Genomic DNA, 14434 nt, shown 5'->3' with positions numbered 1-14434 from the left:
ACCTGCCCCTGGGCCAACTGGAAAGGAGTCTCTCCCTGGTGTTAACTGTCAGCCCACATCCCCAGTGGTGCTGGCTGCCCAGGGTCTGAGAATGTGTGTCTTGAGAGCTGCACAAAGGGCCCCCCACAGGCAGACCCCACGCAGTCATAGGGGCTCCGGGCCACATCCTGCCTGCCCCGTGCCTTTGCTGTCCCTTCCTGGTCCCCTGGTTCTCGTAACCTGCAAGTAACCACGACGGAAAGAGGGAGGTCATACTGAAAAAACAAATCAAAACCACTTCTGCCTTCTCTGATGACATAACACAAACCCAGAGACAAGGGAACAGCAGCCATGTAAACTTCGGAAAATGCGGTTGCTCACCGTAGATCCATTACCCTGCCAAGCTGTCGCTCAGGCACAAAGGCAGCCAAGATCTCCTTAGAAATTTCTGAATTCTGAGAATGTATGAATCACACGGCTTATTTCTAGGATCCACTTCAAACTGTCGCCTGGATTGAAAAGATCCATGTAAAAGGGGATGATGATGTTAAAAATAATAAGACACTCTTGAGCGAACAGCCTATTTGCAAAGATAAGTAACCGAGAGACCTCTCAGACCAAGGGTTATGACTGATAGAAGTCAGAACAGGGCAGTGTAAAAATGAAACCAAAACAGAGGCCAGAAAGGAAGAAGTATGTTTTAGAACATTAATTGAAATCAATGAGGAAATGGAGGGAGGGGGAGAGAGGGAGGAAAGGATGGAAGAAGGGAGGGAAGGAGGAGGCCGGAGAGAGAGAGAGAGAGACTGCTGTTCCTGCGTCGAGGGGAGGGCGAAGTCCGTGGTTTGACCATGTAAGAAAATCAATACAGGAATAAGAACAACTGTGTTTCACATTTCACGGCTGGCTTAGTGAGAAGCAGCTTGCCAATATTTCAGCCTCATTTTAAAGAGAAAAGATAACACATCACGTTTCAACAATGGGGAGAAAAGAAAAAAAAAGCAGCGTAGAAAGATGAAAATCAAGACAAGAAATAGAGTGCCTGAAAATAGAGCAAAAAAGGACAAATACGATGTGATGTAATTTCCTTGGTTACAAGGCTCGTCTCTCTCCAGATGAAAAGATAAAATCCAGCAATAAGCTGTTTGCAAGAGAGAGAGTTAAAACAGAATTATATCAGAAGACTAAAAAGAATTATGAGTAGACTTCAAGTCGTTGAAATACTGGGATTTCAATGTTCATGTGAGGCGAAGAGCAATTTAAAGCAAAAACTATTCAATGAGTTAACGAGAGATACAATGATATTTCGTGGTTGATAACAGCAGCAAAGTAACATGGAATTCAAATGCTATAAAAACAGAGCAAACTATATACATAAGAACCTGCTAGAAAAATAAGATAGAAACAATAACAATACGATCAGAATTGAAGAATCTAATACTCCCTTATTAAGTACACAAAAAATTCAGAAACACAGAAAGGAGCTCAATAGCACAACAATGCAGACTAAATGGTTGTTTTGGTGGGAATTAAGGAGAATAAATGGAACAAGCTTCATTTCCAAGAATTCATGGTATGTTCACAGAAGGGCATCATATATTAGATCACAAAGAAAATATCAGCAAAAACACTGCAAAAGCAGACATTATTCACTCTATGTCCTCTCACCGCAGCAACAGAAGGGGAGACTAAGAATCAAAGGGAAATAAAACAGGAGAATTAACGTTTCCTTTCCTGACGAAAAACTGAAGAAGAAAAGCAAGAAGGCAGTAACTGTCTATAAGAAGATACAACGAAAAAATAGACATGTCGAAATCTCCAGAAAGTGGTGAAGAAGGTCCTTAGGGAGAAATAGCACAGCTTTAAATGCCTTTATTGTGATAAAAAAAAAAAAGGTGAGAAACGATGAACTAAGCATCTAAATTGTATCTTCGGAAAGAAGCAAATATTTTTTAAAACAGGAAAAAAGAGGGAAAAGTGACTGATAAAAGTTAAAGCCAAAAATTTTAAAAAGGCATTACTATGTAAAGCCTAGTATATTCTCTAAAGACTATAAAAATGGGCATGATTAATGAAAAAGCGGCCTCATTTCCCTTTGATGAATCTAAAAGAAAAAAGGAGGAGAAAAACATACAGGTAAAACAAAACTTGGATAGAATATTAAACATCTAAAGGAATACAATGCATCCTTATGTTTTAGTGATAAATCTGAAGGATATAGACCAAATACACGTAACCGAACTACAAACATTAAACAAGAAATAGAAAGCCAAAATGAATCAATAGTGGAGGAAAAAACTGGAGAAAGAAATCTCCCAGACCATCTAGATCTGATGGTTTTGGTGATGAATTCATTCAAACTTCTTAAGAACAAATAATTCTTAAGTCACATAAATTATTTCCCACCCTTGACTCCAACATCATCGAGTGCATGTATTCTGTTAGGCGAATGTGACTCTAATCCTAAAACCTGATTAAGGAAACTCATACAGAGGAAAATCAGGAACTGTCAGTGAAGCAAATCCTATTAAACCCATTTTCCTGGGGAGGAAAGAGAGTTTAAGTAGTGATGGACTCAGCAGGCTTCAGGCCTGGGTGGGTCCCTCTCAGAGCCCCATGCCTGGGCTCTCCCTCAACCGTCCATGACGGTTTCTGTACTAATTGCTACAAGGCAGAACCCAACAGCCCTGCCCAAGATTGACTGATTGACGATCGGCCATCTCAATTAGAATCTCAATATGACTTTTTATGGAATTTGACAAAAATGATTCTTAGGTTCTCTAGGAAAAATAGGCAGAAAATACACGAAAGAAAGCAAAATATAGTGTGAAATATAATGAAAATAAACACACTAAGAAGGAGGAAGTCTTCTACGTCACGGAAAATATTATAAAGCTGTGGTCATTTAAATAGTATAGTATGGCCCCAAAACCTAAGTAAAAATTAGTTGAAATAGGCTCTAATGCATACAAGAATGTATTATGTGTTAAATTAAGCATAACCAAACAATGAAGGTAGGAAATAGTATTTAACAAATTATATAAGGATAATTGAGGTAGGAAGGACATAAATTTTAATTTGTGTCTCAGAGTAACTACCCACTGTGTTAAGAAGATAAATGTTATTTCCAAACACAGGACAACTAAATAGAAACAGAACATAATATTGTGGCCATATGATTCTCTTGCAATTGCGACAATTGGATTTGTGGAACAGATAAGAGTATGCCAAAATCACAGACCTCTGAGGCGTGACTTGGGGCATGTGTGTTAACTAAGCCTAATTAACTAAAACATGGAAAACAGACATCACCAAAATAAACACAAATGAGATATGAAGAGAAAATATTTAGAACAAAATGACAGATTGCTAATCTCTACCATGTTCAAGAGTTTGTAAAAGAAGGTTAAAAATCCCCCCAATGACTCAAAAGATAAGTAGCAAATCGTATGGTCAGATAATTTGCGCTTGAGAAAAAACAAGTTGCCAACAACTATAGGAGAACAGCTTCCAAACAGCCAAAGAGGGCGAATGAGAAAAAAAAGAGGAAATCTCATTGAAACTTGCAAAAATAAAATCTTTACAAACTCAATACTCGGGAACCCATGAGGACATAAATATTTTTGTACATTGCTGGTACAATAAATTAGCGAAATTCTTTAAAAGGGTGATTGGGCAAAACCTATCCAGATTCATAGAATGTTCATGGCACATGAGGCCATAAGCCCACTTGCAAGAATTCTCAACAAAGAAATTAGTCAAAGAAACAAGTAAGGCTATATGCACAAAAGTGCTTACAGCCAGCCCCGGGGGCCTAGTGGTTAAGTTTGGCGAGCTCCACTTTGGTGGCCTGGGTTTGCTTCCCAGGCTCGGAACCACACCACTCATCTGTCAGTAGCCATGCTGTGGCTTAACTGTATTAATTTCCTATTAAAAAAAAACCATTGCTTATAAACAGCATCATTTATAATAGCGAAAACCTGGGCACAGCTCCACATAAGCAGGACTGGGAAAATCAGGACACGTTAATTTGGCCTTCCTGCCTTTGAGCTTGGCTGCCTCCACCCTGCTCTGGCCGTGAGGGTAAACTCACCGTCTCTTGCTCCTCAAGAGGAGTGTATTTTTAAGAAAGTGGGTTCTCCATTTTTTAACTGAGACAAGCAGCTGGGAGAAGAGGGAACGGAGACCTAAGACGTGCCCGTCTCAGAGTGTGTCCCACAGGGCACCCTGTGCATAAGTCTCCGGGCTTAAGTCCCCTAAGGTACTTGGGGGGAAAGGTGTCCTAAAAATATGCATGGGGAGGTGGGCTGCTGTGCTCTGCCAGAGCCCCCCTAGGTCCCCACAGTGGACCGAGTGTCCCTGGCCCCGTGTATCCCCAGGAAATGCTCACCAACTGAATGCCTGATGGATGGATGGATCCTGGGAGATCATATAACTGGGCTTTCGGGAGCTATTGGGGCAGGATGAGTCCTGGGGTGAATGTCAGCATCAGGAAGGGACATCTGCTATGATCCTCCACCTGGGAGCCCCTACCACACACCAGCCACAACACGCCAGGGCACAGCTTCATCATTGTCACCATCTTTCCCACCATGCACGGCCTGCCTCCTCCAGTGTGGACAGCCCCTGGAGCTGCGTGGGACGAGGCTTGGTGAAGCTCTGTGTGAGCAAGCCTGGCTTGCCTCCCTGGACAGCAAACTCCCATCTGCACAGCTTGGATGGTTCTGGGGTTTTCTGGGCCATGGAGAAGGCGGGGTCATAGCAGTGTGTCCAAGGGGGAGGCGGGGGAGGGAGGTGTGGTGGAGCGAGCCTCTATCACCAGGATGAATTCCACCTGCCTGCTCTTCTGCTCAGCCAGGATCTGCTCAGTGTCACTCCACTTCTGACCTTTTACATTCTGACACACAGGCCTGATTTCATCACCAAAACTGAGGACATTGCGAAACAGGACATCAGTTTTTCACTTGATGGAAAAAGATGTCATAGCAGGCTCGGCACCACGGCCCAGCACTCAGTTTCTGCCATGTCTGAGGAAGCATCTGTTCCCTCTCCGGGGGCCAGAAAGATGTGGGCACTGGAGTGAACAGGAAGCTGAGACGATGCAGCGGCCCCTGGGTGTGGAAAGTGAAGGCCAGGAGAGCTTCCCCAGGCTTCCCCCGACCACAAGGGATCCTCAGCCAGCGGCCTCTGCGGCCACATTTCTCTGGAAGCTTTCCGAGACAGGAAATAGGGTTCCTCACTCCCTTCCTCCAAGCCCCACAGCCCAAGAAGCGGGCATCAACAGACCCTCTGGGGACCAGCATCAGAACTGCCATGGAGCAGGCACACCGAGTCCAGGTGACCCTCGGCTGAAGTGCTGTGCTGCCCATGATGGCCTCCCACACCCCAACTGAAGACAACTCCTCTGGCTGGTGGGACACAGCAAGACAGGTACCTTCTGGTGGGGTGATGATGTAGCTGGGATGGGGTGGGGCTGTGAGCCACGATCTGAGGACCTCTGATTGTCCCTATGACTCCTCTTCTCCTGCATCTGCCCACTGCAGGGCTGGCTCTGGGTACACGGTGGAGGAAAGTGGATTTCCAGACCTTTCCCTCCCATCCCCTCCTCTTCTGTGAGCACAGATCTGGGTGCCCAGAGCCCAGGAAGCACCTTCATTCCTTTGCCAGCATGTCCTGCCCCACGTCACTCATCCCATCCCCAGCCCTTGATCTGCTCCCCCATGTGGCTGAGCTCCTGAGCCAGGGCAGAGGGGCCTGGATGGCCTTTGCCTTGCTGCCCTCATGGCAACCCCTGCTCACAGATGGCCCCCGTTGTTGGTGCTGTGGGGTTGTGGTGGTGCATGCAGTACACTTCTCCCCCGGGAGCAGCCGGCATTCCCACAGCCTCTCTGACACACCAGCTAGGTGGGGGTGTCAGGAAGCTGCCTTTGAGAGGGTGGGGGAAAAGGGTACCCCTTTTCTCTGCCCATCAGCAACGCCTGAGTCCCATGATGCCTCCCTGGCACAGCCTAGGCCTAACAAACAACAGGGGTGGCTGCCGAGAGCTCTGGGCCCAGCTCAGTCTTCCTGCCTCTGCTGACAACCAGCAAGAGAAGCATCTCGGGCCCCTCCACAGACACACACCCAGAAGACTCGAGTGGAAGGTGAAAGGAGGCCGCAGACAGGAAGGCTCTGGAAGGACGAGATGTCCTCACCACCCCCACACACACCCACCCTCACCCCAGCTACTGAAAGGCTGTGCCTGCATCTTCCCCGCAGGGCTGGAGCCCCCGAGCTGAGGTCTGGGCCAGGGAGCAGGAGTGATGTCCTCGGTGGAACCAGCCTGGCTTCACAGGCCACCTGGATGGTTTTCCTGGCACGGCCCCTCCTGGAAGGCCCCGAGGGATCAAGGGTTGGCCACCTGATTTCTGTGCACTTGGGCTTGAGGGTGTGAGGGTGGGCTCTGAGATATTTGAAGGATTCCCCCAACCAGGGCGGGCAGAGGGGTGTGGGAGTGGGCATCTGTGCCAGTCCTCCAGACAAGAAGGCAGCCCAAGCACTCGTGGGTAGGGGCAACTCCCAGGGCAGATGCCTCACTGAGCAAACCCACGTGGGTACTGGAGCTGGCTCTGAAAGCACAGGTGGGCGGGACTCCCATGCAACGTATCTCAGCCGGGCAGGGGGCCTCCATGTGCATGGTCCATCCTGAGACCTGGGCGAGATGGGCTGAGCACAGCAGGAACCCCAGGCAGGATGCCACCCATGGCCCCAGAGAGACCTCTGTAGTTAAGAAGGATGCCTCCTCTCAGTTCCTGTTGGAATTCAAAACAAAAGCAGCTGTTGCAACCTGCTGCTGAGTTCTGAAGAATTTCCTGACTTGACTCTTCTAAGGGGACACACAAGGGCAGCTCTTTGTTCCTCCAGCAGAGGGGAATTGCAGTCGGCCAGGGAAAGAGCCCGCAGGGCCTCAACGCGCCAGCCTGAGTCAGCAGACATGGGGACTGGAGCTTTGGGCCTGGGGCTCAGGACTGAAGTCTGCACCATGGCAGGCACTCTGGACATTTCTTCTGTGTCCTTCACTTAACATGTTGGGCTGTGCCCCCTCCCGGGGCAGGAGACCCCTCCTCCTAATTGGGATGTTCCTCGGGCCAGGCTGGAGGGCTCTTCATGGCCCTGCAGGGGGTCAGCATGGCAGAGAGGGATCCCCAGGGAGGCAGGCCATGGGGACCTGGGACCCTCAGACCCAGGACTGTGTAACTGAAGCTGCTGTGAGCCGAGACGGACATGGGCAGCATTTACAAATCTGGAAGTTTTGGGGCAGGGAGGAGGGGTGCCTTGTCTGATCCGAAGGTAAGGCTGGGGGTCTCTTGGGGGCCGCTGGACTCTGATGACTGGGCCCAGGGTGACGCCTCAGAGCCTGCAGGGAGGGGGACAGCAGAGGTGACTCCTGATCTCCTAAATCTACCCAGCATTTCTTGTCTTGGGGAGAAAACCCAATAATTGGTCACTTTAAACCAACCATTTTCTAATTGAGTTCCGCATGTTCCAGATTCTTCTTGTTTGTTCTGTTCTTTCTCCCCTTTCCCAAGACCCACAAAGGTCTCTGGAAATGAGAGTTTCTAATGACACATTTTCCCATGTCCTCTATAGCTCCCCAAATTAGATTATATTCCCATTTAGTACTAAATTATGTTAAATTTCCACTAGCAAAACAAGGCTGCGGTTTAATGAGCTGGCCCCTGGGACACGGTGGACTTGGCCCGGTTCACAGAGGGAACCCACCCTGCAGGGACCTGGGGCAGGGACGGCTCAGACACCTGCCAGATCTGAGGCACCCCAAGTGTTCTCAAAGGAGAAAGGGCTCAGGAGTAACCCCGAGCCATTCTCCCAGCAGAGGAGCGGGGGGTCCCCGTCCAGGACTGTGAAACGCACAACCACGCTGGGCAGCTACAGCGTCGGGGTCAACTCTAACTATTACAAGCCTTGAAATGCAAAACCAAAGCAGGCCCACAGTCCCACGGCAGGTCGCTCAAGAATGTCCACTGTTCTCTTGTTGCAACCAGGCCTGAATGCATTTGTCAGTCCTTTGCTTTCGCTTGAGAAATTTCTGCCTGTGAGCAACGATGCACAGTGCTGCTGAGAAGCAATCACTTTGGAAATAACCCGACGCTTCCATCCAATGCCCTAAGTGGAGCAGGGCTCGCGCAGGCCCTCCTCTCTGCTGGTTTGATGTGGGAGGTAGAACTGGGAGCCTGGGAACCAGAGAGCCAGCGGCACCAGCAGACCCCTAGGTGCCCGCGTCTCCCCATCTATTCCTGAGTATGCGTCTGATGGAAGGCTGGCTGGCTCACGTGTGTCCGTGTCATTTAGTGGGAAGGTGAGTCTCCTCTGATGTGCAGCTGTTTTAAACTGGAGTCTTCTCTGATTTCAGAGGAGAGTCCAGAGGCTTCCCTCGGCCATGTGTCCCAGCCTCTGGGACAGCCATGACCTCAGGCAGCAGGCACTGGGCAGCTCTGGCTGCAGATGCTCTGGCCTTCAGAGCATCCCGCTCTCAGCCTCAGCCTGGTCTTGGACGCCAGACCCCAAGAACTGCTAAGTTCTGCTTGCTGGGCTGCTGTCTTCACCCTACTGACAAGCCTTAGCTGCACTTGGCTTGGGGAGGCGTCTTTCCCAGCGCCTGTGCCCTTTGTCACATACCTGCCTCGCTCTCAGTCCTCCAGCCCCAGCCAGGAGAATTCCCTGAGCCAGCTGGCTCCCTGGCTCTCTGTCTGTCCATCCTCCACCTTGGGGGCCTGCTCCCCCTGGGACACTGTGCTCTGTCATGGTGACAGCCCTCCCGCCTACACACGCCTGGCTGCTCCATCCCTCACTGTGCCTATCCTTCTCACTGGGTCCCTCCTCTCTTCTCCTTTCACCTAGTCATTTAGACCAGCCTGTTCACCCCAAGACCCCCCGTACCCCCAGACCTTCTTTGCTGCAGGAGACTCTGGAAAGTCCACCCTAGGCTTGAGAACCAAGTTGGGATCTCAATGCAAATAGACCTCACCAGGCCCATTGGACGCTGGCAGGGGCTGAGATGGCCACTAAAAGCCAGCATCCACCTCCCAGAGAGCCATGTTATATAAAGACAGGGCATCCCCACACCTCCCCTGTGAATCAGGAGGGAGCCATCTCGGGCCCTTGAGGAGCGCCAGGAGCTGGGATTTTGGACTCACACAGGCCTTCCTAGCTGCGACCCTGGGCAGATAAAGTGGGGGTTACAACAGTTCTCCTGCCTCCTGAGATGGCTCCTTACTTAAATGATTACTTAAGTGAAATGTTACGTGCTTAGCACAAAGCCCAGCACACAGTAAGTGCTCAATAAATGCTAGCTATAATAAACTCTTCTTGGAACAAGGTCAGTGATCATTGGGTGAACATTCCGTAGGTGGTGGGGACCCACTAATGGTGTCAGAGGAGACGTTAACGTTGTAGATGCAGGTACTACGAGGAAGGTTTGAAAAAGGGATGATTTATAAAGGTATGGGCCAAGTGCATAGGGACACTCAGCACAGGCCAAAGGTGGCATCTCAAATCACTAGGGCGAAGATGGGCTCGTTAATAGAGAGGACAACTGGACAGCTCACCTGGGAAAAGGTGACGTTTGCTTCCCAGCTCACATCTCACTCCAGAATAAACTCCAGATGGACGGGGATTCAGATGTGGCCACGGAAACCATACCAGCTCGAGAAGAAGACATGGGTGGATTCCTCCTGAACCTTGGTGTAGAGAAAGCCTCTCCAACTACGACTCAAATCCAGAGGGGATAACAGATGGACGCATGTGGCTACAGGCAAAATAATTATACGGCAGCAAAAACACCGAAAACAAAGCCAGCAGACAACTGACAAACGGGGGGAAAATATCTAACATACATCACAGGCAAGGGCCTAATGTCTCCTCCAACGTATAAAGAACTCTTAAAAAAGGATCAGAAACCTGATAGAAGATGGAAAAGTCACAAGCAAACGGTTCTCCAAAAAGATGTAAGAATGGCTCTTAGACAAAAGATGTCAGATTCACTCATAACTAGGGAAATGCGCGTGAACACACCACTGGGACACCTTTCTCCTTTATCAGACGGGGAGAATTCCAACGTCCGACCACACGGTCTGTGGGCGAGGCTGGGGGGACATGGGGCTCCCCGACGCCCTACTGGCGGGGATGCAGGCGGGTGCCCTTCTGGAGGGAGACTGGCAGTGCTTCACAAAACGACCTGTGCTCTGACCTTGACCTGGCAGTCCCACTTCCATCCACCCCAGAGATACAGCTGCAACAACGCAAAATGCATACGCACAAGGTCATCCATCTAACTCTATCTGAAATTGGAAAATACTGGAAAAACCCAAGTGCCTTCATAGGAAAGTGGTCAAAAAACCATGCAGAGTGGAGTATTCGCAGCTGGGAAGATGGAGGAGGAAGCTGTTGACGCCCTGGGAGGGACTGATTTCCAGGATATACTGTGAACTGGAAAAAAAGGGAAAACAAAGTACAAAAAGAATATCTGCAGCATCCTGCCCTTCATGTAAGAAAGACGAGGAGATGAGAAAGAGAATACACACAGCTGCTCATTTGTGCAAAAGAAATACAAGAAGGAAAATCCAGAAACCAATGAGATTGGTTACCCACGGGGGGAGGGCGGGCATGGGGTGAAAAGAATGGGAGAAGTGGGAAGGGGTGGCGGGGATGAGGGAGTGTAGCTCTGACTTTCAGGATCACACTGTGATGGTCAGCTGTCCGCGTCCATCTGCCAGGCTAGAGTCCTCAGGTATTCAACCAAACGCGAATCTGGGTGTTGCTGTGGGTGTTTTGGAGACGTGGTTCCCATCCACACTCCACTGGCTTTAAGTAAAGGAGATGAAGCTTGATAATGTGGGCGGGGCCTCATCCTGCCAGTTGAAAGGTCTTAAGAGCAAGTTCAGAAATCCTGCCTGGAGGCTGTAGCATATGGCTTCTGCCCAGGAGTCTCCAGCCTGCCCTACAGATTTGGACTTGCCAGATCCCACCAGTGCGTAAGCCAATTCTGTGAAATAAATATCATTATATGTAGCATTTCCGGAGGTCAAAGTCAAAGAGGAATTCACCCACAATTTCTTCTGGCGTTTGCATGGTCTCACGGGTTATGTCTAAATCCCTGGTGTGAATATATATGTGTGTGTGCACACAGTCATGCACTGCATAACGACATTTTGGTCAATGATGGACCGCATTTACGATGGTGGTCCCATGAGATTAGTACCCTGTAGCCTAGGTGTGTAGTATGCCACACCATCTAGGTTTAAGTACATCGTGATGTTCACACAATGACAAAATCGCCTAGAGATGCATTTCTCAGAAGGTATCCCCGTTGTTAAGCGACACACGACTGTACATACATCTTGCCTTCTAAACATCACTGTTTAATAAAAGGAACCAGGTCTCCTTGGAGAAATGGCCGATTCCAGGCCTGGGCCAAAAATGTACAAGATGAGCATGGAACATCTCGTGGCACCAGAAAGTAGGAAAGTGCTCAAAGAAGGATGCGGGCAGGTCAAAAAGACACAAAAGCCAGTTGAAGGCACTCTAATGGCCAAAGCTGGGACAATTTAAGGCCCCTTGTGACTACATTGGACCCACCCAGATCATCTGGGAACATCTCTCCATCTCAAGGTCACCTAGTTAGCAACCTTGGTTTCATCTGCAATTCACTTCCCCTCTGCCCGCTATGTAACACATACCCAGGTTCCAGGATCAGGACGTGGCCATCTCTAGGGGCCCAGATTCTGCTGGCCCCAGACTCTGGGGGGCTGGCAGGCCTAGCTGACTTGCTGAGATGCCGTTATGATGAGGACTTTTGCTTCTTGCTCCCTCAATTATCTCGACTTTCTTTTTAAATAAAAGAAATTTCCTAGCAACCTCAGTCCCCGCCCCCTGCTTTCTATTTCCAGCCGTGTCACCAGGCAGCCCTGATGACTCAAACCCTCTGTGGCCCCCCCCCCCCCGAGTGGTAACTACTCCTGTGCGCGCTCTGGGCACAGTCGGAAGCCAGCTGTGGTGACTGCCACTCCTAGTGACATGTCACCACTGCTTCTTTCAGAACGCTGCTGCGTTACCCTGCCGTCTCCTGCGAGGCCACCGGTTTGGGATCCTCTACACAAACCCACAATCGCTTACACAGAGCAGGTGGGGAGAGTGTTTATCTCCAGGGAGCCCCGCCGTGTCTTCCCTGGATCCGAATAACATGAAATCTTTAATTTTAAACACAAATCACTCAGCTGAGGGACAAGGCCAATGAGCCTGGAGAACAGGCTGTGCTGATTGCTAACAACCTGCCCACGCTCGAGTTCTTGCTCAGGATTAATTTCTCAGCCTGGAAGATGAGACCCTGCAGGCTGAGCAGCGGCAGAGAAGGACGAGGGTCAGGAGGCCGCCTCTCCCCTTTCCCGCCCCGGGCCCTGGAGGGAGCACCCACTCGGGCTGGACTCCAGGAGAGGGAAGCGAGCAGTACTGACGTGCCCAGCTCCTGTGTGTGGTAAACTGAGGCGCAGGTCTTTGTGGGAGGGACGTTGTAGCCCCCGTGGTGGCCGTACACCCTGTGGACCATGTGTACTTGGCAGGGTCAGCCGCCAGCCTGTGATCTCAGCATTTTTGGGGTATTTCCCATTCTCTTTACATGCCCACTGGAGCCCCCAGACGCCCCGGTGCACTGAAGCAGAAACACAGACTAGAGGATGGATGGCATGTGTTCGGACCCCTGTTCCAGAAGCCCGAGGCACCCGGGCCCTGGTGGGCAGAACCCTCAACCCCACCCAGGGGTGCCTGGGGCCTGAGAGGCTGAGGGAGGCAGCGGATGAGCCCCTGGTGGGAAGAAGGGCATTTTGGCAGAAGGACTGAGTCACGAAGGGGAAGGGGCTCAGGGCCAGCTATTCTCCATGGGGCACCCCTCCAGTGACAGCCTGGCCCATGGTTCCAGGAAGCTCTGGGCCCAGAACAGAGTGGGAGTGGGAAGGACAGCCTTGGCTTGACTACAGGGACTGAGGGAATAAGCAGGAGATCGCTGCAAGCTGGGGCTCCTGTCACAGAGACACGGCCACCCAGAGCCCACTGGGCACTAGGCTGTGCTGTCGTCTGTCCCCCAGACACCTGCACTTGGATGGGCCACAGGCATCTCAGACTGGACACGGCCCAGAGGGAATACTCCCTCTCCTGCCCCCACAGGGCCCCCCGAGGTACCAGGCCCCACTGGCCACCTTGGCCCCAGGTCATCGCAGACACCGCCTCCTCCCACCCCTTCGCTGTCCACACACATCTGTCACTGGCACCCTCCTTTGTCCTCAGTCTGTCCCCTGCCATGGCCACATCCTGTCGCCATGTACTGCAGTGAAGAACCCCTCACTGTGGCCTCCAGTGGAATCCTCTTACCAGGCCCTGTGGCCCCAAGCCCCCCACAGCTACATCCCTCCCATCAGGGGACACTTGGGACTCACCCGATGGTCTTGCCCCAGTCACACCACAGCGTCTTCCCGATGGCCTCCATGTCCACCTTGAACTGGGCGAGGCAGGACTCCTGGAGGAGGGTGCTGTAGTCCGCGTCCTGGCAGGCGGTGGCCAGGAAGAGGTGATGCACTGCAATGACAGGGCCCAGGGACTGTCACCCTCTGGCCTCGCGGGGGTCCCTGCCCGCCCTCCCCTGCTCAACCTACAGGGTGAGGGCTCCCGTCCCAGGGCCCTTGCGGAGGCCCACGTCCACTGGTCTGAATAGTTACCAGTTATCAACCAAGCTGACAAACCGTTCCATGGAATGTGTTCTACCCTCCCACCTTGATAAATAGACGAGATCAAAGATGATTGGTCAGGCAGTGCATCGCACAAATCAAAATTCACTCATTTACCCCGAGCCCACGACTGCATCTGGTGGAGGCTGGGCAGGGGTAGCTTCCCCCCAGGGCCCCCCACCCACTAGGCCTCCTCTTCCTCTTGAGGCTGAACGTCCACTTTCTCCGCCTCTCTAACGGGAGGCTGCGGGGTGAGGGTGCTCCTTCGCATTTGCTGTCCAGGGTCTGGCTGATGGTCCACCTTCTGCCCCCCAGCACCTGCCCAGCACCCCCCTACCAGCACAGCCCTTCCAAATTCCTGGAAGGAGCCTGGAGCTGGGAAGCCTGGGCTGTCCTGGGAATTCCAGGACTCCTTGTTGGGCGTCACGGACACATGTGGACACCCTTGTGACCCTTACCGTCCTCAGGCCTGAGGAGCCCACAGGGCAGTGGGTAGAATGGACACCCAAGGAGAGACCAGCAGCCCTCGGGGCAGGGAGATTGGGTGGGGGGTTCTGGAGTCCCTGTCTCCAGAAAATGGCTAGAGAGGGGTGTGTACTCGAGAGGGCCGGCCCCTTGGCCCTGAGGACTCCTGCCCCTCTGCCTCTGTCTTCTGTAAAATGCAGAGGAACTGGGACTCCAGC

General features: G+C 51.2%; 1 protein-coding gene across 1 annotated transcript in view; it reads right to left on the bottom strand.

Annotated features, from left to right (window-relative positions):
* RAMP1 (receptor activity modifying protein 1) overlaps positions 1–14434 on the bottom strand; it is a 48865-nt gene that overhangs the window by 16644 nt on the left and 17787 nt on the right. Inside the window, exon 2 of the mRNA XM_070618770.1 lies at positions 13464–13602. Coding sequence (XP_070474871.1) covers positions 13464–13602 — 139 coding nt within the window. The remainder of the gene's footprint in view (positions 1–13463; positions 13603–14434) is intronic.

The sequence above is a fragment of the Equus przewalskii genome, chromosome 5 (assembly GCF_037783145.1).
Source record: "Equus przewalskii isolate Varuska chromosome 5, EquPr2, whole genome shotgun sequence".
Lineage (NCBI taxonomy): Eukaryota > Metazoa > Chordata > Mammalia > Perissodactyla > Equidae > Equus > Equus przewalskii.
The sequence above is the reverse complement of the archived record's forward strand: the minus strand, read 5'-3'. Positions and strand labels throughout refer to the sequence as shown.